Genomic DNA, 23,765 nt, shown 5'->3' on the forward strand with positions numbered 1-23,765 from the left:
CCCTGAGCTTACATTTCAGAGGAAATAACAGATAAATAAGTAAGTATCTTACTTTCAGGACAATCAAATAGGGTAAGGAGCTCCAACCTTATCAAAGGCATCGTGGGGAAATTAGAAAGTAGAGACTTTTTGGACACGGGCAGTTCCATGCCAGGAGGGGGACCTCGAATCATACTTTCACCTCTCCTGCCCTAGACTGATCCTCTTGGGAGAGCACTGAATTATCTAAATTACAGAACCTAGTACATTGCTCTAATTCTTTGACAAAAGATGAATTTGTTTTTCATTGCCATGTTACAAGTTATCATACACTTAGCAGCTTAAAACGACATATATTTATTATCTCAGGTTTTCACGGATCAGGAGTCTAGACAGGCTTAGCTGCCTCTTCTGCTCAGAGTCCTATGAGGCTGTCAATGAGGCATCAGTTGGTCTGTGTTCTCATCTAGAGGTTTGAGTAGAGAAAAATCAGCCTCCAGGTTCATTCGGATTGCTGGCAGAATTCATTTTCTTGTGGCTGTAGAACTCACGGTGGCTTGCTTCTTCGAGGACAACAGGATAATGAAAATGAGTGTTCTCAGAGTCATATACGTAGTAAGATAGTGAGGGCCATGATATCCCATCACCTTTGCCATACAATATAATTCAATCAAGCCAGTGACATCCTATCCATCACCTTTGCTGTATTCTGTTGGCAAGAGGAAGTCACAGTTCCTACCACATGGAATGAGAGGGGATCACCAAGACATAACACTAGAAAGCGGAGGTCACTGGGGTTGTCTTGGAATCCTACCTGCCATAAAATATGCCATCTGAAACATAGGACCGATAGTGGTGCCTGGGTCAAAGGGTTGTCTTACATTTAAAGAGCTTAAAACAGAGCCTGGCATAAAGGAAGAATCTTTTTTTTTTTTTTTGAGACAGAGTCTTGCTCTGCCACCCAGGCTGGAGTGCTGTGGCACGATCCCAGTTCTTTGCAACCTCCACCTCCAGGGTTCAAGTGATTCTCCTGCTTCAGCCTCCCAAGTAGCTGGGACTACAGGTGCAGGGGCAGGCCACTATGTTTGGGCTAATTTTTGTATTTTTAGTGGAGACAGGGTTTTGCCATGTTGGCCAGGCTGGCCTCGAACTCCTGGCTGCAAGTGATCTGCCCACCTCGACCTCCCACAGTGCTGGGATTACAGGCGTGTGCCACTGTGCCCGGCCAGGAAGAACTCATTTTGTTTTCCTTATCATCTGCCACTATCATTATTAAGAAGGTTCCAGCCATGTCTCACACAGCTCAGAGCATCCTTTAGCCTCTTCAAGGTGATTTGGGATACTGGGATACTCCTGTGCAGAGAGCAACTTCCCTTCTCTACCTCCAGGGATGTCTATGCAACACTTATTGAATCCACATTACCTCTGACATCTTGAACTTCTCACGCTGGACCTAACAGCTCTGTGCCATCTCATTTTCTAGGTGGAAATGTTTCCTTCAGAGATAGGGTATGTCAACTTTTGCCCATAACCTCTGAGCTCCCAAATTCCAATTTTCTTTCATTCAACAAATTCATCTTACAATCTTTTATTGTGTGCCTACTATATATCAAGTGCTAGGCTTTCTCCTTCTCAGTAGGTCTGTGCCAATCCATAACCCCAGAACTTTTTCTCATTTTGCCTCTTTTAATTTGGCAAAAATTAAAAATTAAATTAAAAAATTAAAAAGAAATTAATTTTTTTAAAAAATTAATTTTTAAATTTTTAATTTTAAAACACAAAGTATCTAAGAACAAAACTGTGAAGACAGTCTATACTTTTATAAAAATTGTGAATATAATAATATAATAATTAAGATAATACCTTGAATACTTAGAGAGACATTTCACAAGTGTGAACTAAAAAGCCTCAATTTTACCATTGCCCAACACCACGCCTGGCTAGTTTTTGTGTTTTCAGTAGATACAGTGTTTCACCATTTTGGCCAGGCTGGTCTTGAACTCCTGACCTCAAGTGATATGCCTGCCTTGGCCTCCCAAAGTGCTGGGATTATAGGTGTGAGCCACCATGCCCAGCCAAAGCCTCAATAATATAAAGATGTAATCTCTCCCCCAAATGAATTAATCAGAGATACACCAATCAAAATCTTTGCAGGGACTTTTACTGAGCTTGACAAGCTGATTATAAAATTCATTTGGAAGAATAAGATCTTAGAATGAAAGATCAAGTAAACTTAAGAAAACCAGACACTGTTTTTGTAAAGGTGAAATAGTTAAAACTGAATAATAGTGACATATAAATAGACAAAATAAATTGGGAGAAAAGAGAATACAAAGTGTGGAAACAAATCTATGGGATTTGTTACATCATAAATTGGTATTTTAAATCAGTGGGAGAAAGAAAGAAATCTTTCACAAATGGTGTTGAGATAACTATTTATGTGGAAAGGAATATAGATAGATCCTTACACATAATAAATGTTAAACGCTCAAAAGGAAAAGTAGTAATAAGAAAATGTAGTGGGCTAGGCGTGATGGCTCACACCTGTAATCCCAGCACTTTGGGAGGCTGAGGCAGACAGATCAGGAATCTGAGACCAGCCTGGCCAACATGGCAAAACCAATAGCTGGGTGCAGTGGTGCATGCCTGTAGTCCCAGCTACTTGGGAGGTTGAGGCAGGAGAATCACTTGAACCTGGGAGGTGGAGGTTGCAGTGAGCTGAGATCATGCCACTGCACTACAGCCTGGGTGACAGCAAGGCTCTGAACAACAACAACAAAAAGATGTAGAATAATATATTTGTGACCATGAGGTAAAAAGGACCTTTTGAATGATACATACAAAGGCATTAGACATAAAAAGAGATTTTGATACATACAAAGGCATTAGACATAAAAAGAGATTTTGATACATTCAATTATATTAAAGTAGTACTTCAAAAGCAACTTCAAAAGTACTATAATAAAGTACTACTTCAAAAGCAATTCTGCTCTTTCTCCCCCTTTTTCTCTTTTTCATTTTCAAAGTCAAGTGAACGGTGTTGTGTATTGGCAATTCTGTCTGTTGAAAATAACAAAATACACTTCTTAGAGTGAAAAAAATCATCACAAACAAAATTAAATATCTACTGATATTTGCAGTACATATAATTTACAAATGCATATAACAGATATAATTAATAAAGAAGACCAACTCAACAAAAAAATGGACAAAGATATGAACAGGCTAGTTACAGATAAGGAAAAGCTGAAGGACAACACATATATAAAAGATATTCAAGCTTGTGAATAATCACAGAAATGCAAATTAAAATAACAAAAATATGCCATTTTTTCAATTATCAGACTGGAAAACATTATGAAATTTAATAATATCAAGGATTTGCAAGGATTTTCAAGAACAACAGGTATGCTCATAAGCTACTGGTATTAGGGCAAATTAAAGTGGCCATACCGAAAGGATTTTGGCTGTATATATCAAACTAAAAATGCATGTAACCCAGGTAACTATTCTAGACAAACTTATATTTATGTAAAATGAGACAAATAAAATGCTATTTTTGTTATAACATTGTAAATAAAATCTGCTGTTGACATACAATGTAATCTTATACAATTAAAAGGAATAAACTACATGTGTATCCATCTTGAGATGGATAAACCTCGAGACTATTGTTGAGTGAAAAGAACAAATTGTAAAGTAAAATTTTCTTGGGTATGATTACATAAAAATGCACAAAATAATACTCTTTTTTTCTCTGGGTTCACAAATACATTTGTTAGAAGTCCAGAACATTATTTTTAAAGCTCTAGAATGATAACATAAAATTCATGAAGATGCTGCCACTCTGTCTCCAGCGGCACATGAGTGCACCCCACAGCACCATTGCCCCGGCTGGCACGTGCAAGTATGCAGAACACCCCCATCCCACTCCTGCCGGCACTGCACCCCTGCCAACACATGCATAACTGCTGTGTGCTGCTGCTGCTGGCACATATGTGTGAGTGGGGACCTTGCTACAATCACTACAGTGAAGCACTTTGGCTGGCACACCCCATCAGAGTGTTGTTGCCAGTGGACTGGGAACACCTTAGTGCTTAACATTGAAGGGCCAGACAACAAATCTGTGGGTATGGTACCAGACTTGCAAAGTTAGAGCATGCAGTTCAGGAGTGCTGAGCTGAGCCTTTGCCCCCTGAAATCTTCCAGAAATGAAGCCATTTGACTGAAACTACCTTGTGCCACAGTCAAACCCTCAAGGGCATTAAAGAATATAAAAAAGGAAAAAACTCCATCCAAAGGACAGTGAGTCAAAACATTAAAGGAACCTTAGCCCACACAGATGTGAAAGAACCAGTGCAAGAACTCTGGCAATGTAAAAAGCCAGAATGTCTTCCTGTCTTCAAGCAATCATACTAACTCTCCAAAAATGGTTGTTAACCAGGACTAAATGACAGACATAGATTTCAGAATCTGGATAGAAACAAAGATCATTGAGATTCAGAAGAAAGTCAAAATCCAATCCAAATAATCTAAGGAATCCAATAAGATGACATAAAAGCTGAAAGATGAAATAGGCATTTTAAGAAAGAACCAAACTAAACTGATAGAGCTGAAAAATGCACCTCAAGAATTTCATAATGCAGTAACAAGTACTAACAGTAGAACAGACCAAGCTGAGGAAAGAATCCCAGATCTCAAAGACCACTTCTTTGAATCAACTCAGTCATATGAAAATAAACAACAAAAAAGAATGAACAAAACCTCTGAGAAATCTGAGATTATGTAAAGAGACCAAACATATGACTCAAGGCATCACTCAAAGAAAGGGAGAAAGAACAAGCAAGTTGGAAAACATATTTGAGGATACTGCCCACAAAAATTTCCCAAATCTTGCTAGAGAAGTCACCATTTAAATCCAGGAAATGCAGAGAATCCTGTGAGATACTATACAAGATGACCATCCCCAAGACAGAGAGTCATCAGATTCCCCAAGGTCAACATGAAATAAAAAAATATGAAAGGCAGCTAAAGTGAAGGGGCAGGTCACATACAAAGGGAATCCCATCAGGCTAACAGTGGAACTATAAGAACTATAAGATACTCTACAATCCAAAAGAAATTGGGGGCCTATATTCAGCATTCTTTTTTTTTTTTTCGAGACGGAGTCTCACTCTGTTGCCCAGGCTGGAGTGCACTGGTGCTATCTCGGCTCACTGCAACCTCCACTTCCCGGGTTCAAGCAATTCTTCTCCCTCAGCCTCCCAAGTAGCTGGGACTACAGGTGCACACCACAACACCTGGCAATTTTTTGTAATTTTAGTAGAGACAGGATTTCACCATATTGGCCAAGGTGGTCTCAAATTCCTGACCTCGTGATCTGCCCACCTCGGCCTCTCAAAGTGCTGGGATTACAGGTGTGAGCCACCACGCCCGGCCTTCAGCATTCTTAAAAAAAAAAAAAAAAAAAAAAAACTTGGCCGGGTATGGTGGCTCATGCCTGTAATCCCAGCACTTTGGGAGGCTGAGGGGGGCAGAACACAAGGTCAAGAGATCAAGACCATCCTGGCCAACATGGTGAAATCTCATCTCTAATAAAAATACAAAAATTAGCTGGGCATGGTGGTGCATGTCTGTAGTCCCAGCTACTCGGGAGGCTGAGGCAAGAGAATCACTTAACCCAGGAGGTGGAGGTTGCAGTGAGCTGAGATAGCACCACTGCACTCCAGCCTGGGGACAGAGCAAGACTCTGTTGCAAAAAAAAAAAAAAAATTCAACCAAGAACTTAATATCCAGCCAAACTAAACTTCATATGTGAAGGAGAAGTAAGATCCTTTTCAGACAAACAAATGCTAACGGAATCTGTTACCACCAGACATGCCCTACAAGAGGTCCTTAAGGGAGTGCTAAGCGTGGAAGTGAAAGACTGTTAACGGCCACCACAAAAATACATTTAAGTACATAGACCATTGACGTTGTAAAGTAACTACACAATCAAGTCTGCATAATAACCAGCTAACAACATAATGGCAGGACCAAAGCTATAAATACCAATATTAACTGTGAATGTAAACAGTATAAATGCCCTGCTTAAAACTCACAGAATGGCAAGTTGGATAAAGAAGCAAAGCCCAACTGTATCTGTTGTCAAGAGACCCAGCTCATATGCAACAATACCCATTGGCTTGAAGTAAAAGGATGGAAAAAAATCTACCAAGCAAATGCAAAACAAAAAAGGGTAAGCATTGTTATTCTAATTCAGACAAAATAGACTTTAAACCAACAACAATCAAAAAGACAAAGAAGGGCACTACGTAACGATAAAGGGTTCAATTCAACAAGAAGACTTAACTGTCTGAAAGATAAATGTGCTCAAAACTGGAGCATTCACATTTGTAAAACAAGTTCATAGAGACCTACAGAGAGACTTAGATAACCACAGAATAATAGTGGGAGACTTCAACATCTCACTGATGGTACTAGACAGATCATAGAGACAGAAAATGCACAAAGATATTCAGGACTTGAAGTCAACATTTGGCTAAATGGACCTAACAGCCATCTACAGAACACTCCACCCAAAAACAACAGAATATATCTTCCTCTCATCTGTACATGGCATATATTGTAAAATTGATCACACTATCAGTCTAAAATTATTTTCAATAAATTAAAAGAAGCCCCTGAAATCATGCCAACCACACTCTTGGACCGCTCAGTGTAGCAAAAATAGAAGTCAACACTAAGAAGAACTCTCAAAACCATACAATTACATGGAAATTAAACAACCTGTGCCTGAATGACTTTTGGGTAAACAATGAAATTAAGGCAGAAACCAATATATTCTTTGAAACTAATTAAAACAAAGATACAATATTCTAGGCTCTCTAAGACACAGGCAAAGCAGTGTTAAGGGAAAAGTTTATCGTGCTAAATGCCCATATTGAAAAGTTAGAAGGATCTTAAATTAACAACCTAATATCATACCTAAAGGAAACAGAAAAACAAGAGGAAACCAACCCAAAGCTAGCAGAAGAAAATAAATAACCAAAATCAGAGCAGAATGGAATGAAATTGAGTCATGAAAAGCCATACAAAAGATAAATGAAACTAAAAGCTGGTTCTTCAAAAGAATAAATAAATTTGATAGGTCACTAGCTAGACCAATAAGGAAAAAAAAAGAGAAGATACAAAAAACACAATCAGAAATGGTAAAGTGGACATTACCGCCAACCACACAGAAATACAAAAAACTCTCAGAGACTAAGATGAACATGTTTATGCAAACAAAGTGGAACACCTACAAGAAATGGGTAAATTTCTGGAAACATACAACCTCCCAAGATTGAACTAGGAGGAAACTGAAATCCTAAACAAACCAAAAATGAGTTCTGAAACTGAATGAGTAATAAAAAGTCTCTGAGCCAAAAAAAAAAAAAAAAAAAAAAGCAAGCCCAGGACCCAACAGATTCACAGACAAATTCTACCAGAAGTGTAAAGAAGAGCTGGTACCAATGCTACTGAAATTATTCTGAAAAAAATGAGGAGGAAGGATCCCTCCCTAACTCATTTTATGAGGTCAGCATCATTCAGATATGAAAACCTGGCAGAGACACAACAAAAAAGAAAACTTCAGGACAGTTATCACTGATGATCATAGATGCAAAAATCCTCAACAAAATACAAGCCAACTGAATCCAGCAGCATATCAAAAAGCTAGTCCACTATGATCAAGTAAGCTTTATTGCTGGGATGCAAGTTTGGTTCAAGATATACAAACCAATCAATGTGATTCATCATAAAATAGAACCAAAAATAAAAACATCCCTTCTTGATATAAACCCTCAACAAATGAGTTACTGAAGGAGCATACCTCAAAATAATTGAAGCCATTTATGACAAACCCACAGCCAACTTCATACTGAATGGGAAAAAGCTGGAATATTCCCTTTGAGAACTGGAACAAGACAAGGATGCCCACTCTCACTACTCCTATTCAACATAGTGCTGGATGTCCTAGCCAGTGCAATTAGGCAAGAGAAAGAAACACAGACATCTAAATAGGAAGAATGGAAGTCAAACTATGCCTCTTCATAGGTGAAACACTTTTATACCAAGAAAACCCCATAGTAGCCTCTCGAGAGCTCCCAGATCTGACAAATGACTTCAGCAAAGTTTCAGGATACAAAAATCAATGTACAAAAATCTGTAGCATTTCTATACACCAACAACATCCAAGCTGACAGCCAAATCAAGAATGCAATCCCATTCACAGTAGCCACAAAAAAACTACAAAATACCTTGGAATACAGCTAAGCAGGGAGCTGAAAAATCTCTAAAATGAAAATTACAAACGAGTGCTCAAAGAATCAGAGACAACAGAAACAAAAGGAAAACATCCCATGATCACAGATAGGAAGAAGCAATATTGTTAAAATGGCCATACTGTCTAAGGCTATTTACAGAGTCAATGCTATTCTTATCATATCACCAATGACATTTTTCACAGGATTAAAAAAAAGCATTCTAAAATTCATTTGGAGCCAAAAAAAAAAAAAAGCACAAATAGCCAAAGCAATCCTAAGCAAAAAGAACAAAGTCAAAAGCGTCACACTACCTGACTTCGAACGGTACTACAATGCTACAGTAAGCAAAACAGCATGATTATGCTCAGCAAAATAAATAATCAGCAGAGTAAAAAGACAACCTATACAGTGGGAGAAAATCTTTACAAACTATGCATCCAGCAAAGTACTAATATCCAGAATCTATAAGGAACTCAAAAACAGACATAGACCAGTGGAACAGGTTACAGAACGCAGAAATAAAGCCACACACCTATAGCCATCTACTCTTCAACAAACGTGACAAAAACAAGCAATGGGGAAGGGAATCCCTACTTGGAAATTGTGCTGGGATAACTGGCTAGCCGTATGCAGAAAATTGAAACTGGACTCCATACGTTTCACCGTTTACAAAAATCAACTCAAGGTAGATTAAAGACTTAAGTGTAAAACCCAAAACTATAAAAACCCTGGAAGATAGCCTAAGAAATACCATTCTGGATACAGGCCATTCTGGACATATCCTAGGAAATTTCAATTCTGGAAAACACTTTATGACAAAGATGCCAAAAGCAATTACAACAAAAACAAAAATTGACAAATGGGACCTAATTAAACTAAAGGGCTTCTGCACAGCAAAAGAAATCATCAACAAACAACCTATGCAATGGGAGAAAATATTTGCAAACCATGCATTCGACAAAAGTCTAATATCCAGAATCCAAAAAGAACTTAGAAAAATCAACAAGCAAAAATCTAACAACCCCATTAAATGCGCAAAGGACAGGACAAGACACTTCTCAAAAGAAGACAAACACGTAGTCAACAAGTATACGAAAAAATATTCAACATCACTAATCATTGGAGAAATACAAAACAAAAGTGCAATGAGATACAACCTCACAGAAGGCAGAATGCTTATTATTAAAAAGTCAAAAAGTAATAGATGCCGGCGAGTTTGGGGAGCTACTCCCAGGTCTTTGGAAGGCTGAGGCATGAGAATTGCTTGAACCTGGGAGGCAGAGGTTGCAGTGGGCTGAGATTGGGCCATTGCACTCTAGCCTGGGCAACAGAGCAAGACTCCATCTCAAAAAAAAAATACAGAAAGAGAAAGAAAGAAAAACCCACAGCCAACATTATACTGAATGGGGAAAAGTTGAAAGCATTCCCCTGAGAACTGGAACAAGACAAGGATGCCCACTTTCACCACTTCTATTCAACATAGTACTGGAGGTCCTAGCCAGAGCAATCAGACAAGACAAAGAAATAAAGGGCATCTAAATCAGTAAAGAGGAAGTCAAAGTGTTGCTGTTCCTGATGACATGATCATATAATGAGAAAACCCTAAAGACTCATCCAAAAAGCTCCTAGATCTGATAAATGAGTTCAGTAATGTTTCAGGATACAACATCAATGTACACAAATCAGTAGCACTGGTATACACCGACGGTGACTGAGCTGAGAATTAAATCAAGATCTCAACCCCTTTTAAAACAGCTACAAAAAAACCAAAACAAACAAACAAAACCAAAGAAAAAAACCCCAAGCAAACCAACTTAGGAATATACCTAACCAAGGAGGTGAAAGACCTCTACAGTGAAAACTACAAAGCACTGCAGAAAGAAATCATAGATGACACAAACAAATAAAAACACATCACATGCTCATGGATAGGTAGAATCAATATTGTGAAAATGACCATACTGCCAAAAGCAATCTACATCATCATTCTTCCCCGAGCTAGAAAAAGCAATCCTAAAATTCATGTGGAAGCCAAAAATAGTCTGCATAATGAAAGCAAGACTAAGCAAAAAGAACAAATGTGGATGCATCACATTGCTTGACTTCAAGCTATATTATAAGGCTATAGTCACCAAAGCAGCATAATACTGGTATAAAAATAGGTACATAGACTAATGGAACTGAATAGAGAACCGAGAAATCAAGCCAAATACTTAAGCCAACTGATCTTTAACAAAGGAAACAAAAACATAAAGTTGGGAAAGGACACCATATTCAACAAATGGTGCTGGGATAATTGGCAAGCCATATGTAGAAGAATGAAACTGTATCCTCATCTCTCACCTTATACAAAAATCAACTCAAGATGGATCAAAGACTTAAATCTAACACCTGAAACTATAAAAATTCTAGAAGGTAACATTGGAAATACCCTTCTAGACATTTGCTTAGGCAAAGACTTCATGACCAAGAACCCAAAAGCAAAGGCAACAAAAACAAAGATAAATAGATGGGACTTAATTAAACTAAGAAGCTTCTACACAGCAAAAGAAATAATCAGCAGAGTAAAAAGACAACCTATAGAGTGGGAGAAAATCTTTACAAACTATGCATCCAACAAAGTACTAATATCCAAAATCTATAAGGAACTCAAATCAGCAAGAAAAAACCAAATTATCCTATCAAAAAGTGTGCTAAGGACATGAATAGACACTTCCCAAAAGAAGATATAAATGGCCAAGAAACATGAAAAAATCCTCAATATCACTAATTATCAGGGAAATTCAAACAAAACCAAAATGCGATACCATCTCACTCCTCCAAGAAGAGCCATAATCAAAAAATTAAAAAAAAATTGATGTTGCCATGGGTGTGGTAAAAAGGGAACACTTTTACACTGCTGGGGGGAATGTAAACTAGTACAACCACTATGGAAAAGAGTACGAAGATTTCTTAAATAATTAAAAGTAGATCTACCATTTGATCTAGCAATCCCACTACTGGGTATCTACCCAGAGGAAAAGAAGTCATTATATGAGAAAAACACTTGCACACACGTTTTTTGCAGCACAATTTGCAATTGTGAAAGATATGGAACTAGCTCAAATGCCCATCAATCAATGAATGCATAGAGAAAATGTGGTGTATATATATGTGTGTATATACACACATATATGTGTATATATGTATATATGTGCATATACACATATATATGTGTGTATATATGTGTATGTGTGTATATATATACACACACAGACCATGGACGGAATACTACTCAGCTATAAAAAGGAATGAAATAATGGCATTCACAGCAGCCTGGAAGGAGTCGGACACCATTATTCTAAGTGAAGTAATTCAGGAATGAAAAAACCAAACATTGTATGTTCTGACTTATAAGTGGGAGTTATGCTATGAGGATGCAAAAGCATAAGAATGATACAATGGACTTTGGGGACTTAGGGGGAAGAGTAGGAGGAGGGTGAGGGATAAAAGACTACACCTTGGGTGCAGTGTACACTGCTCTGGTGATGGGTGCACCAAAATCTCAGAAATTACCACTACAAATATTTTCCATGTAAACAAACACCACCTGTTCCTTAAAAACTAATGAAAAAAATAAAAAAGACATGAGATCAACCTAAATGCCCATCAATGGTGAACTAGATAAAGAAAATGTGGCACATATACACCATAGAATAATACACAGCCATAAGAAAGAACGAGATCATGTCCTTTGGAGCAACGTGGATGGAGTTGAGGCCATTATGCAAAGTGAATTAACACAGGAACAGGAAACCAAATATCCCATATTCTCACTTATAAGTGGGAGCTAAACACTGAGTACACATGGACAGAAAGAAGGGAACAATCATCACTAGGTGAATTTGAGGGTGGAGGGTGGAAGGAGGGGGAGAATAGAAAAACTACCTATTGGGTATTATACTTACAACCTGGGTGACAAAATAATCTGCATACCAAACCCCTGTGACATGCAATTTAGCCATATAACAAGCCTGCTCATGTACCCCTTGAGCCAAAATAAAAATTGGAGAAGAAAAAAACTCCTAAGAGTTGTCACTTTGGGTAGAGTTATGGGCATTATGATTTGAAGGCATAGTTTAAGGTCATTCCTCCTTTATTTATAAAGTTCTAATTTTTAAAATAAAAGTGCATTTGAGTATTTAATCATAAACATTAATTTAAAAATTCACTGGATTTTGTAGTAACTATGTAATGGATGAACTTTGCTATGAGTGTCATTGGAATGGATAAGCAGAGACAAAAGTTGATGAATTAAGAAATGAAAAGGAGTTAGGATCTAGAGACAGTAGCTATAGACTTATTTTGAGGAATTCAAACATAAGATAAATGGATGGTAGATAAAGATGGATGGGGCATTGGATATACGGCAAGAGTTTTTGTTTGCTTGCTTTCTTTAAAATGGGAGAGTTTATATTTATACACCTATGTCTATATAAAATGTTTCTCAAATATATATATACACACACATACATATATATGAAATGTGCAACTGTATTTACATATAGCTATGAGGAAGAGGCCATTAGATAGACTAAAACATACAGATACGTTATAATATAGATGAAAAGGAATAAATTGATCACGTGAATTTTCTTTATGATAAACATTTGGGGCTATGAATGTTTGTTAAAAAAATTTCGTGCAATTTGGGACATTCTCTGCTTTTAATCAACTGCTTTCCAAGGATTTTAACACTGTGAAATGAATTTTAATAGAGATTTTCTATACAATATTCTGAATGTTTTAACAGTTTTAAACAAGCATCCTTAATTGAATATTTTCATAAGAAAAAATGAGAAAGAAATTACCCTAATAGAATTGCCCATTGCCAGGGAAATTTCATAATGAAGTGGGAAAAAACAGCAGCAGCACTTGCCTCCATGAGGCATGGACCTACAGCCAATCTGAAACAAACCACCTTCAAATGTCTCAAAGCCTGAAACACAAAACAGTCACATTTGATGCATTTACAATGGCCAACAAGAAAATTATTTTAACAAATGTTGGACTATAAAGTCTTTTTTCATAAGAAGCTTTCACTAAACAAAATCTCATTTCAACAGATTGTCCCACTGGACTTTGAACTCTATTATATTTTATATGTCATCATAGGTTGGATTATAAACAATTTCATCTTTTATAAAATATTATTGTATTTTAATTATTAAAATATCAATTTTACTGTGATTAAATAGCTAATGCTACCTTCCTGAACCTTCCTAATACATAGTATAATAATAGTGTCCTAGTAGTGTTTTCCCATTAACTTTTTGATATGAACTCTTTGATTAACTTAATAAGTATAAATACAATACTAACATGCCAAAGAAAATAACTTAAAAACTGCATAATTCATTTTAAAAGGGAGAACTTTTCAATTTTCTCCTTGGTTCATAGTTTCTGCTGGAGAATATAATCTCATTGGCAATAATTATTTATGCTCTTGAGCTATTTCTATTAAACCACATTTGCCACATTTATTTGAGTGGCTGTCATATTCATGAATAGTCATCTTCTTATAGATGGGATTTATGATCCCTAGAATGTAATATTTTAAGAAATGCTTTAAAAGATTAGATTTTACAATAATGCAAAGATAATCAGGAACATAATCCTGTAGAGAAAACGTCATAAAAATTACTGAAATCCTTAATCTCCCTAAAAAAAGAAAAAGAATTGTATAAGGTTTTTCTTATAAAACGTTTGTTTGTTTTGTTTTGTTTTGTTTTTTGAGACGGAGTCTCACTCTGTCCCCCAGGCTGGATTGCAGTGGCACTATCTCAGCTCACTGCAACCTCTGTCACTCAGGTTCAAGCGATTCTCTTGCCTCAGCCTCCCGAGTAGCTGGGATTACCAGGTAAATGCCACCATGCACGGCTAATTTTTGTAGATTACAGGCATGAGCCATCATGCCCGGCCTTTTTTTCTTTATCTTAGGTTTGTTTACAGACTCCACTTGGAACAGGTAAATAAAATTTTTGCTTCTTTTTCTTTCTCACCATCCTCTAATATTTGAAATAACCTTACTCGATTTGTAATTGTAAATCTACCTGTGGATCGAGTCCAAGCCCAGCTTGTATTAGAATAATGTTAAGAGCAATGCTTCTTAAAATTGAAGACCATGCGTTAGGAACATGGACATGTTCACTGATGAATGGAACATTCCTAATTGTAAATCCAGCCAGTAACATCCCTTAAAAGAAAGAAAATAAACATACATGACAGTTCATTTTTCTGAGAAAGAAAACAGAAATGTTTACTTTATTTTCTAATGCACTATGTCTCTCATTATTTTGGTAAAGGGCAGGTTACAAGCAAGTAGAGAAGGCAGCATGAATAAAGGAATGGCGATAAGAAACAATACACCTAAATGGGGTTCAACAAGTAATTTAGTGTTGCTGGAACACACAGGGCAAGGAAAGGAGGGAGGAGAATGAGCTTGGTGGGCCAGATCATAGAAAGGTCTCCCCCCACTTTGGCAAAGTAAGGCACCATGGGAAGGTTTTAGGCAGGAAGTAATATAATGAGTCTTGCGATTTTTGTATGAGGGTCTTGGTGACTTAGTTAGGGATAAAACTGGAGACAGAGACCAAACTGAAGGCTCTGTCACAGTCCACGCAAAAGTTGGAAACCAATAGCCTAAGCTAGAGCAAAAGAGAAAGTTTGGAGCGGAGGAAAATGATTCAATAAATACTTAGAAGGTGCTGTAAGAAAACTGTGGATACAGAAGGGACAGCAGAGATAAGATGTAGAGATTATCTCTACTGACAGTGTACTGAATATATATTTATTTTTGGGGACAGGGTCTCATTCTGTTGCCCAAGGTGAGTGCAGTGATGCAAACATGGCTCACTGTAGGCTTAACCTCCTGAGCTCAAGTGATCCTCTTGCCTTAGCCTCCTGAGTAGCTGAGACCCAGAAAATTTTTTAATATTTTGTAAAGACAAGGTCTGCTATGTTGCCCAGGCTGGTTTTGAACTCCTGGGCTCAGGTGATCCTCCTGCCTTGGCCTCCCAAAGTGCTGGGATTATGGGCATGAGCCACCATGCCTGGCCCACTGTACTGAATATTTAGATATATTTGAATACAGTAAGTTCTCACTTAACATCGTCGATAGGTGATTGGAAATGGCAACTTTGAGTAAAATGGTATATAATAAAACCAATTTTAGCATAGGCTAAATGATATAAACAAGAGTCAATTTCCTACAGCATATTTCTGGTCACAAAACATCATCAAACTTCTCAATAAAGATCCAAAACACTTCTAGTATTAAACAATGAAATAAATGTGAGCTCTACATACATTTTACAAAGTTTTATAAAATAAATAAGATAATTCTTTACTTAATTTTTGATGAATCCACGAGTGATGGTGGTTATAGCAGTGATGGTTAAAATCAAAGAATAAATGTTTACAAAGTGAAAATTGTAAGGAGCACCTCCTCCCACTATACAGTTCAAAAACAAACACAAATATGGTAGGCTGGCTGAGAGTTTTCACATCACATTGTTTATTGTCTTGCATTTGTATGGTTATCATATACTTAACAAAATTTTATTTTGCAATAATTTATATTCATTCATTTATTCATTGTACAATCCACTAGTTCAGGGTCATTGTACAATCCACTAGAATACTAGTTCAGGGTCAAAGGTGACTGAAACTTAATCCAAAAAAATCAAGGAGGGACTCCCTCTCTAACACATTCTATGAATCTAGTATCATAATTATACCCAAATCAGGAAAAGCCATACACACACACACACACACACACACACACACACACACACACACACACTACTGGTCAATATCCCTGATGAACATAGATGCAAAAATTCTCAACTAGCAAAATGAATTCAATAGTACATCAAAAAGATAATATAGTTAAGTGGGTTTTACTCCAGAAATACAAGGATGGTTCAACATGTGAATCATTCTTCCATAAAGACATATACACACATATGTTCATTGTGGCACTATTCACAATAAAAAGACATGGAATCAACTTAAATGACTAAATAAAGAAAATGTGTTACATATACACCATGGAATACTATGCAGTCATAAAAAAGAATGGCATCATGTCCTTTGTAGCAACATGGATAGAGCTGAACACCATTATCCTAAGTGAAATAACTCATAAACAGAAAACTCAAATACCACATGTTCTCACTTATATGTGGTAGCTAAACAATGGGTACATATGGACATAAAGATGGAAATAATAGACACTGGGGAGTCCAAAAGGAGAGAGGGTTGGAGGGTTAAGGTTGAAAAATTTCCTATAGGGTATAGTATTCACTGTTTGGTGATGGGTTCACTAGAGCCCAAATCTCACCATTATGCAATATATCCATGTACCAAACCTGCACATGTACTCCATGAATCTAAAATTTTTAAAGATTCTATTAAACAATAAAGCAACAGGAATAATGTACTAAGGATATTAAATTTATTTTAAAAATAAATTTTGGATAAAACTTGTGTGTGTATATATGTAGACAGAGAGAGAAATAAATGGCCCTATAAAAGAGCTATACACACACACACACACATACAGCAAATACACACATGAAGAAACTATATAAAACATACTACATTGAAATATTTCTGAATTATGACTAATTCAACAAGAAAATGTTCAAAATTTGCATATAGTCAATAATAAAGAAAAGAGAGCTAATTATATACTTACCAAGAAGAGGTGGAAGTGGAGGCACTAAAGGTATTCTAATGAGTTGTAAAATTTTTCCCCCAATAATGGCACTATAAAAAATAATTAACAATCCAAATAAATTTCCACCAGGGAGAGCTTCAGAGCCTAAGATTGACCAGGTCATACACCATATCACAAACAGTGTAACTCCTGAAATACAAAAAAGTGTACAGCTATATATCCACATACACATAGATGTATACAAACAAAGGATCAATTCTCTTTTATCGTATATACTAATAGCCAGTTCTATAAAATGATACATGGTATAGATCAACATTGCTTACTAGTTTGGTGAAAGAGATATCTGCTTAACATATATTCCAAATAACCTGTCAATTTATGAAGTAGGTTTTAAACAAAGTGTTTTCACTTTAAAAATATTTAAAAACTATATGTGGGCCAGGTGCAGTGGCTCACGCCTTAATCCCAGCACTTTGGGAGGCTGAGGTGGGCTGGATCACATGAGGTCAGGAGTTTGAGACCAACCTGGCCAACACAGTGAAATCCCGTCTCTACTAAAAACACAAAAATTAGCCACGCGTGGTGGTGCGTGCCTGTTATCCCAGCTACATGGGAGGCTGAGTCAGGAGAATTGCTTAAACCCAGGAGGTGGAGGTTGCAGTGAGCCAAGATTGTGCCACTGCACTCCAGCCTGGGTGACAGAGTGAGACTCAGTCTCAATAAAAAAATTAAAAAAATAAAAAAAAAAACCTATATGTGAACTCTTGAAAATGCTAACTTATAATATATGATAGTTAAAAACATCATGGCAATATGATGAGATTTACTTCGTTTTATATTTTAAAATAGCTTTTTCATCAGGATGGAAAATAAGAGGATGATTGGCTGTGATAAGAATTCACAACCTTATTGAAGATCACAGTGTCAAGGTGCCAAATCTTTTAACAGGAACCTGCTAAATCTTTTTATTGAAAGGATAATTCAACTGATATTTGGCATAAATGTATTATAGGAGGAAATGGCTGGAAGAAATGAACCTAGATTTTGTGGGAATAAATATAAAGTATCTTAGATTATGTGTAGGAGGTACAGGTAGATTAAGATGAGTAGATATAAGTTACTAGACATCTTGTTTCTGACAACTAGGTGCTACTCACTGAGGAATCCACAGGTTTCTGTAAAGGACAGACAATAACGTGGTAAATTTCCATTTGCTAATTAAATGGCTACCTTTATTTGCTATGAATCATAATTGCTAATGCTTTTAATATTCTTAAAACAGCTTACATGAATTTTTTAGCTATGACCCCTTTCTGGCTGTATAGAATTTGCCAGGGTAGAAGAGGAGGATTTTGACTCACTCCAGGCAGAAAGTTAGAACAAAGTTTTTTTCCTCCTCCCCTCTGATTATTGTCATCCTGCAAAACTGGAAGCCTTGGAGGGCTAAACTCTTACTAAAATAATGGACCAGGCTGGGCATGGTGGCTCGCGCCTGTAATCCCGGGACTTTGGGAGGCCGAGGTGGGTGGATCACCTGAGGTCAGGAATTCAAGATGAGCCTGACCAACACGGTGAAATGCCGTCTCTATTAAAAATACAGACAATTAGCCTGGCCTGTTGGTGCATGCCTGTAATCCCAGCTACTTGGGAGGCTGAGGTAGGAGAATTGCTTGAACCCAGGAGGCGGACATTGCAGGGAGCTGAGATGGCGCCACTTCACTCCAGCCTGGGTAACAAGAGCAAAACTCCATCTCAAGAAAACAAAACAAAACAAAAAACAAAAATAAAAAACACGGACCAGAAAATGTCATCCTACTGACAAATTGAGAAGACAAGGCAGTTTGTCTTAGCTGGTCTCTGGGTGGCAAAGTCTTTTTTGAGAATTCATATGTAAAACTGGACTCATCCAACTTATGCGTAGGGCTCAAATTACATTACGTGCACAGGTTAGGGATCCCAAAGTTCTAAACCTACCATAAAAGTGTCCCTGCATTGAAGTATCCCTAGAACACTTAGTAGATGCTAATTCAAAAAATCTCTAATAGACACTCCTGATCCCAGACTGCATAAAGTCTCAAAGGTAAAGCCAAGCGAATCTGAACTTAAAATAAGAAGAAATATCCCATGAGCAAAAGTTAACAGATAACAATAAAGAATGGGATTAGATGTCTAAAATCCTCAGCTAATAGAACCACTAGATAGACACTATAAAATATGTATTTTCAAAGGGACTAGAGACAATTTTTAAAAATTGGAGACATGAGAAGAAGAAATTACTTGAAAGTATTGTGAAATAATTAAATAGAACATCTAGAAAAAACTTTAAAATTTACTCAACTGAAAAAAACCCACTAAGTACCCAAATAGCAATCTAGACAAAGCTGAAGAGAGAACACAGCAAAGTAGTAGATATGAGGAAATTATTTAAGAGCATAGCACACACACAGAAAAACGAGGTGGAAAATGAGAGATTTAGATTATGGAAAAGATCTAAAACACAACTAATGGTAGTTTCAGAAACATCCATTGAAAGAATGAAGAAGATATAATATTTGAGAAGAAAACTGGCTTCAAATTTTACAGAATTGATTAGGGTTTTTATTGATTTGGACACAGGAAGTCAAATGAGTTCTAATCATGATTAAGTAAAAATAGATACTTAGATAAAATGTTGAGAAACTATAGACTACCAAAGGCAAAAATAAAATCTTAAATAATCTAGACAGAGAAAGAGAGATTAATCATAATTGAATAAACAATAGAGCAGATTCTCAATTCTTATCAGCAACAATAGAAGATGGAAGATAATTAAATAAAGTCTTCAAAGTACAGAGATAAATAAAACATTCAATCTTGAATTCTGTAGCCAGTTAACTGTCACTCGAACAAAAGACAAATGAAAGATATTGTCAAACCAATACATTTAAGAACATATGCCATTTTTTACCAGGGAAAAATCTACTGAAAGATATGCTTTAGAAATATGACATAGGACCAAAAAAGACAGGACAATGTGCAAAGAAATTGGTAAAATGTAGGTTAGTCTAAACAAGTATTTGTTGTGTAACACATTACTAATGAAAATTGTTAATCAGAGGATATAAAGATAAGGTTGGGAGGTGACATGAAAAGGTTGGCAATTTATTTCCACACCAAAACTCCCCCCAAAAATTGCAGAAATACCAAAAACAATCATTTCAGGACCCTGAAAACTCATCAAAGGCAGTTATCAAATTTAAGAAGCATTTATTCTTGAAAAAAGTGTTAGGGTTTTGGGTAGGATTGGTAAAAGTCTGAGCCCTTCCTGACTGGGGTTTCTCCCTGATATAGTTTGGCTTTGTGTCCCCATCCAAATCTCATCTTGAATTGTACTCCCATAATTCCTATGTGTTGTGGGAGGGACCTCGTGGGAGATAATTGAATCATGGGGGTGGTTCCCCCCCATACTGTTCTCGTGGTAGTGAATAAGTCTCACAAGATCTGATGGCTTTATCAGGGGTTTCCGCTTTTGCATCTTCCTCATTTTCTCTTGCCGCCACCATGTAAGAAGTGCCTTTCACCTCCTGCCATGATTCTGAGGTCTCCTCAGCCACCTGGAAATATAAGTCCAATTAAACCTCTTTTTCTTCCCAGTCTTGGGTATGTCTTTATTAGCAGAATGAAAACGGACTAATACACTCCCATCTCTCTTCTCACCCCCAAGCTCAGTTGGGAAAAACTGTAGTTTTACCAGTTTGAAGCTGGATGTAAAACCCAGCAGCTTTCCTGTTAGGGCTGGGGGCACCGGTGGATTTGGTATGGAGCAGAGGGAAGAAATCAATGGTTTTGCCAGTTAAATATAGCAGAGTGGTTTGGGAATGAACAGAGAGAATTGCAGATTTGCTAGTCTGAGGTTGCAGTTTCAACTGGGGAAGTGGAAGACAAGACAAAAATTTAAATGAGAGATCCTGAGGGTCAATAGGTGCAGCAAACCACCATGGCACATGTATACCTGTGTAACAAACCTGAATGTTCTGCACATGTATCCTGGAACTCAAAGTAAAAGAAAGAAAGAAAGAAAGAAAGAAAGAAAGAAAGAAAGAAAGAAAGAAAGAAAGAAAGAAAGAAAGAAAGAAAGAAAGAAAGAAAGAAAGAAAGAAAGAAAGAAAGAAAGAAAGAAAGAAAGAAAGAAAGAAAGAAAGAAAGAAAGAAAGAAAGAAAGAAAGGAAAGAAAGAAAGAAAGAAAGAAAGAGAAAGAAAGAAAGAAAGAGAAAAGGAAAGAAAGAAAGGGAAAGAAAGAGAGAAACAAAGAAAGAAAGAAAGAGAGAGAGAGAAAGAGAGAAAGAAAGAAAAAGAAAGAAAGAAAGAAAGAAAGAAAGAAAGAAAGAAAGAAAAGAAAAGAAAAGACCCACATGCTAGGCTAGAGTTTTCCAGTTCCAAGTTCCAATTCTCTCACTGAGAAGAGTGGCTCACTGTGCTTAAACTGTTTATACAAACAATGTGGTTTACTCTGAACAGCTGCTTTTCCTCTGAGAGTCTGGAATTCTGGTACATGTGAAGGAGAGTAACCTCCGTAAAATCCTGAGAACTGAGTCTCTAATGAGACTCTGGTCCTGGTAGATGACATTGCACATGTGCTGTCAAAATTTCATGCTGGGAAAGAGAAACATATCCTTGTAACTCCACAGGAGATGATTCCAGGAAGCTCGTGCCTGGTATCCTCCAGACTTTACCACATACAACTTTTTCCTTTGCTAATTTTGCTTTGTATCCATTCACTATAAAAAATTAAAAACCTGAGTATTACTAAAAAAAAAAAAAGAGAGAGAGAGAAATCCTGGAAAGGAGAGAATCATAAAAAGTTTGAGAAAAGTTCTCCACACATATTGCCGATTGGAAAAGTATGGAAGTGCAGGAAAGACTCAAGATAGTATGACAAAAAGTAAAAATGAAGTAAGACTTGAGTATTAATTGCAACTTTGAATGCATTCACCCACCCACCCACAGATTATTTGGCAGAGAGTGGAAGCCTTACTAGCTTTAATACAATGTCTCTCAAAAATCAAGCTATGCAACAGACACAAAGGAAATCCCTAGAAAGACAGGCTAAAACAACAGTAACAACAACAGCACAATATAAAAGACATCAATGCTGAAAACCACTGGGCAGAAGGATTACACAGCACAAGTATAGGCCAGTTACCAAAACATAACAACAACAAAGACAATAACAAATAAAAACCAAATCCAGATTTGCTATAATGTGTAATTAAAGTGTTTAGTTTTCAATTAAAAATTATCAGACATGTAAGGAAACAGGAAAATATGGCTCATACTCTGGAAAAAAAGCAGTGAATAGAAACTGTCTCAATTCAGATATTGGATTTAGAAAGAAAGTTTTCAAAGTATATATTATAAATATGTTCAAATTAAAAATATGATAATGTGCTAATATGAATAAGGAGACAGAATATGTTTAAAAATAGAATCTAGAATTGAAAAGTACAACAGTTAAAGTGAAAAAATCACTAGCGAGGTTCAATAGCATATTTGACCTTGTGAAAGAAAGTATCAGTGAACTTGAAGATAGAACAATAGAGGTTAATCAATCTGAAGAACCAAAAGAAAAAAGAATGAAGGATAATAAACAGATCCTCAGAAACTTATGGGATACCATCAAGAGCACTACCATATGCATAATGGGAATTCCAGGAGAAGAGAGAGATAAGAGGACAGAAAAATATTTGAAAACATAATGTCTGAAAACTTCAAAAATGCTATGAAAAACATTAATCTTCAGATATAAGAAGTCCAACAAATCTCAAGTAGGATAAACACAAAGAGATTCACACCTAGAGCCATCCTTGTCAAATTGGTGAAAACCAAGGATAATAAGAAAATCATGAAAGTAGCAAGGGATGACTTATCACATACAGGGGAACAATAATATTATCAATACTGGCATTTTTATCTGAAAAAAATGGAGGCCTTATGAAGTGACATTTCAAAAGTGGAGGGAAAAATAACTGTCAATTAAAAATTCTGTATCCATTTAAATGATCCTTCAAAAATGGAGCTGAAATAAAGACATTTCCAGATAAATAAAAATAAACTTATCCTTGCTAAAGAAACACTAAAGAAAATGCTTTTAAGATAAAAGGATATGACACCAGATGGCAACTTGAACCTATAAGGAATAAACGGCACGGGAAATGGTAAATAAATTTGTAAGTATAAAAGATTGTATGTGTGTGTGTGTGTGTGTGTGTGTATTCTGATTTCATCTCTTTTTTTAAAAAATCATCTGATTATTATAGGCAATAACTATAACAATACTGCTGAGTTCATAGCATATAAGACATACATTGATCAAAGTTGCTATATAACACTGGAATTAAGTAAAAATTATTAAACCAAAGTAGATTGTAAAAAGTGAAGATGATTGATTATTATAATCCCCAAAGGTACTTGGGAGGCTGAGATAGAAGTATTGCTTGAGGCTAGGAGTTTGAGACTAGCCCGAGCAACACAATGAAACTCTGTTGATATAGTTTGGATATGTGTCCCTGCCCAAATCTCATGTTGAATTGTAATCCCCAAAGTTGGAGATAGGTCCTGCTGGGAGGTGAATGGATCATGGGGGCAGATTTCTCATGAATCGTTAGTACCGGCTAATTTGGTATTTTTAGTAGAGACAGGGTTTCTCCATGTTGGTCAGGCTGGTCTTGAACTCCTGACCTCAGGTGATCCACCCGCCTCAACCTCCCAAAGTGCTG

The 23,765-nt window shown here is 36.6% G+C and overlaps 1 protein-coding gene across 1 annotated transcript in view; it reads right to left on the bottom strand.

The window, feature by feature from the left end:
• Nucleotides 1-12,986: 12,986 nt before the first annotated feature.
• Nucleotides 12,987-23,765, bottom strand: part of LOC117978041 (sodium/hydrogen exchanger 9B1-like) — a 31,634-nt gene continuing 20,855 nt past the window's right edge. Inside the window, exons 3-5 of the mRNA XM_063597968.1 lie at nt 17,026-17,196; nt 14,378-14,520; nt 12,987-13,263 (exon numbers count right to left, since the gene is read on the bottom strand). Coding sequence (XP_063454038.1) covers nt 13,132-13,263; nt 14,378-14,520; nt 17,026-17,170 — 420 coding nt within the window. The 5' untranslated portion in view covers nt 17,171-17,196 and the 3' untranslated portion in view covers nt 12,987-13,131. The remainder of the gene's footprint in view (nt 13,264-14,377; nt 14,521-17,025; nt 17,197-23,765) is intronic.

Source organism: Pan paniscus, chromosome 18, assembly GCF_029289425.2.
Source record: "Pan paniscus chromosome 18, NHGRI_mPanPan1-v2.0_pri, whole genome shotgun sequence".
Taxonomy (NCBI): domain Eukaryota; kingdom Metazoa; phylum Chordata; class Mammalia; order Primates; family Hominidae; genus Pan; species Pan paniscus.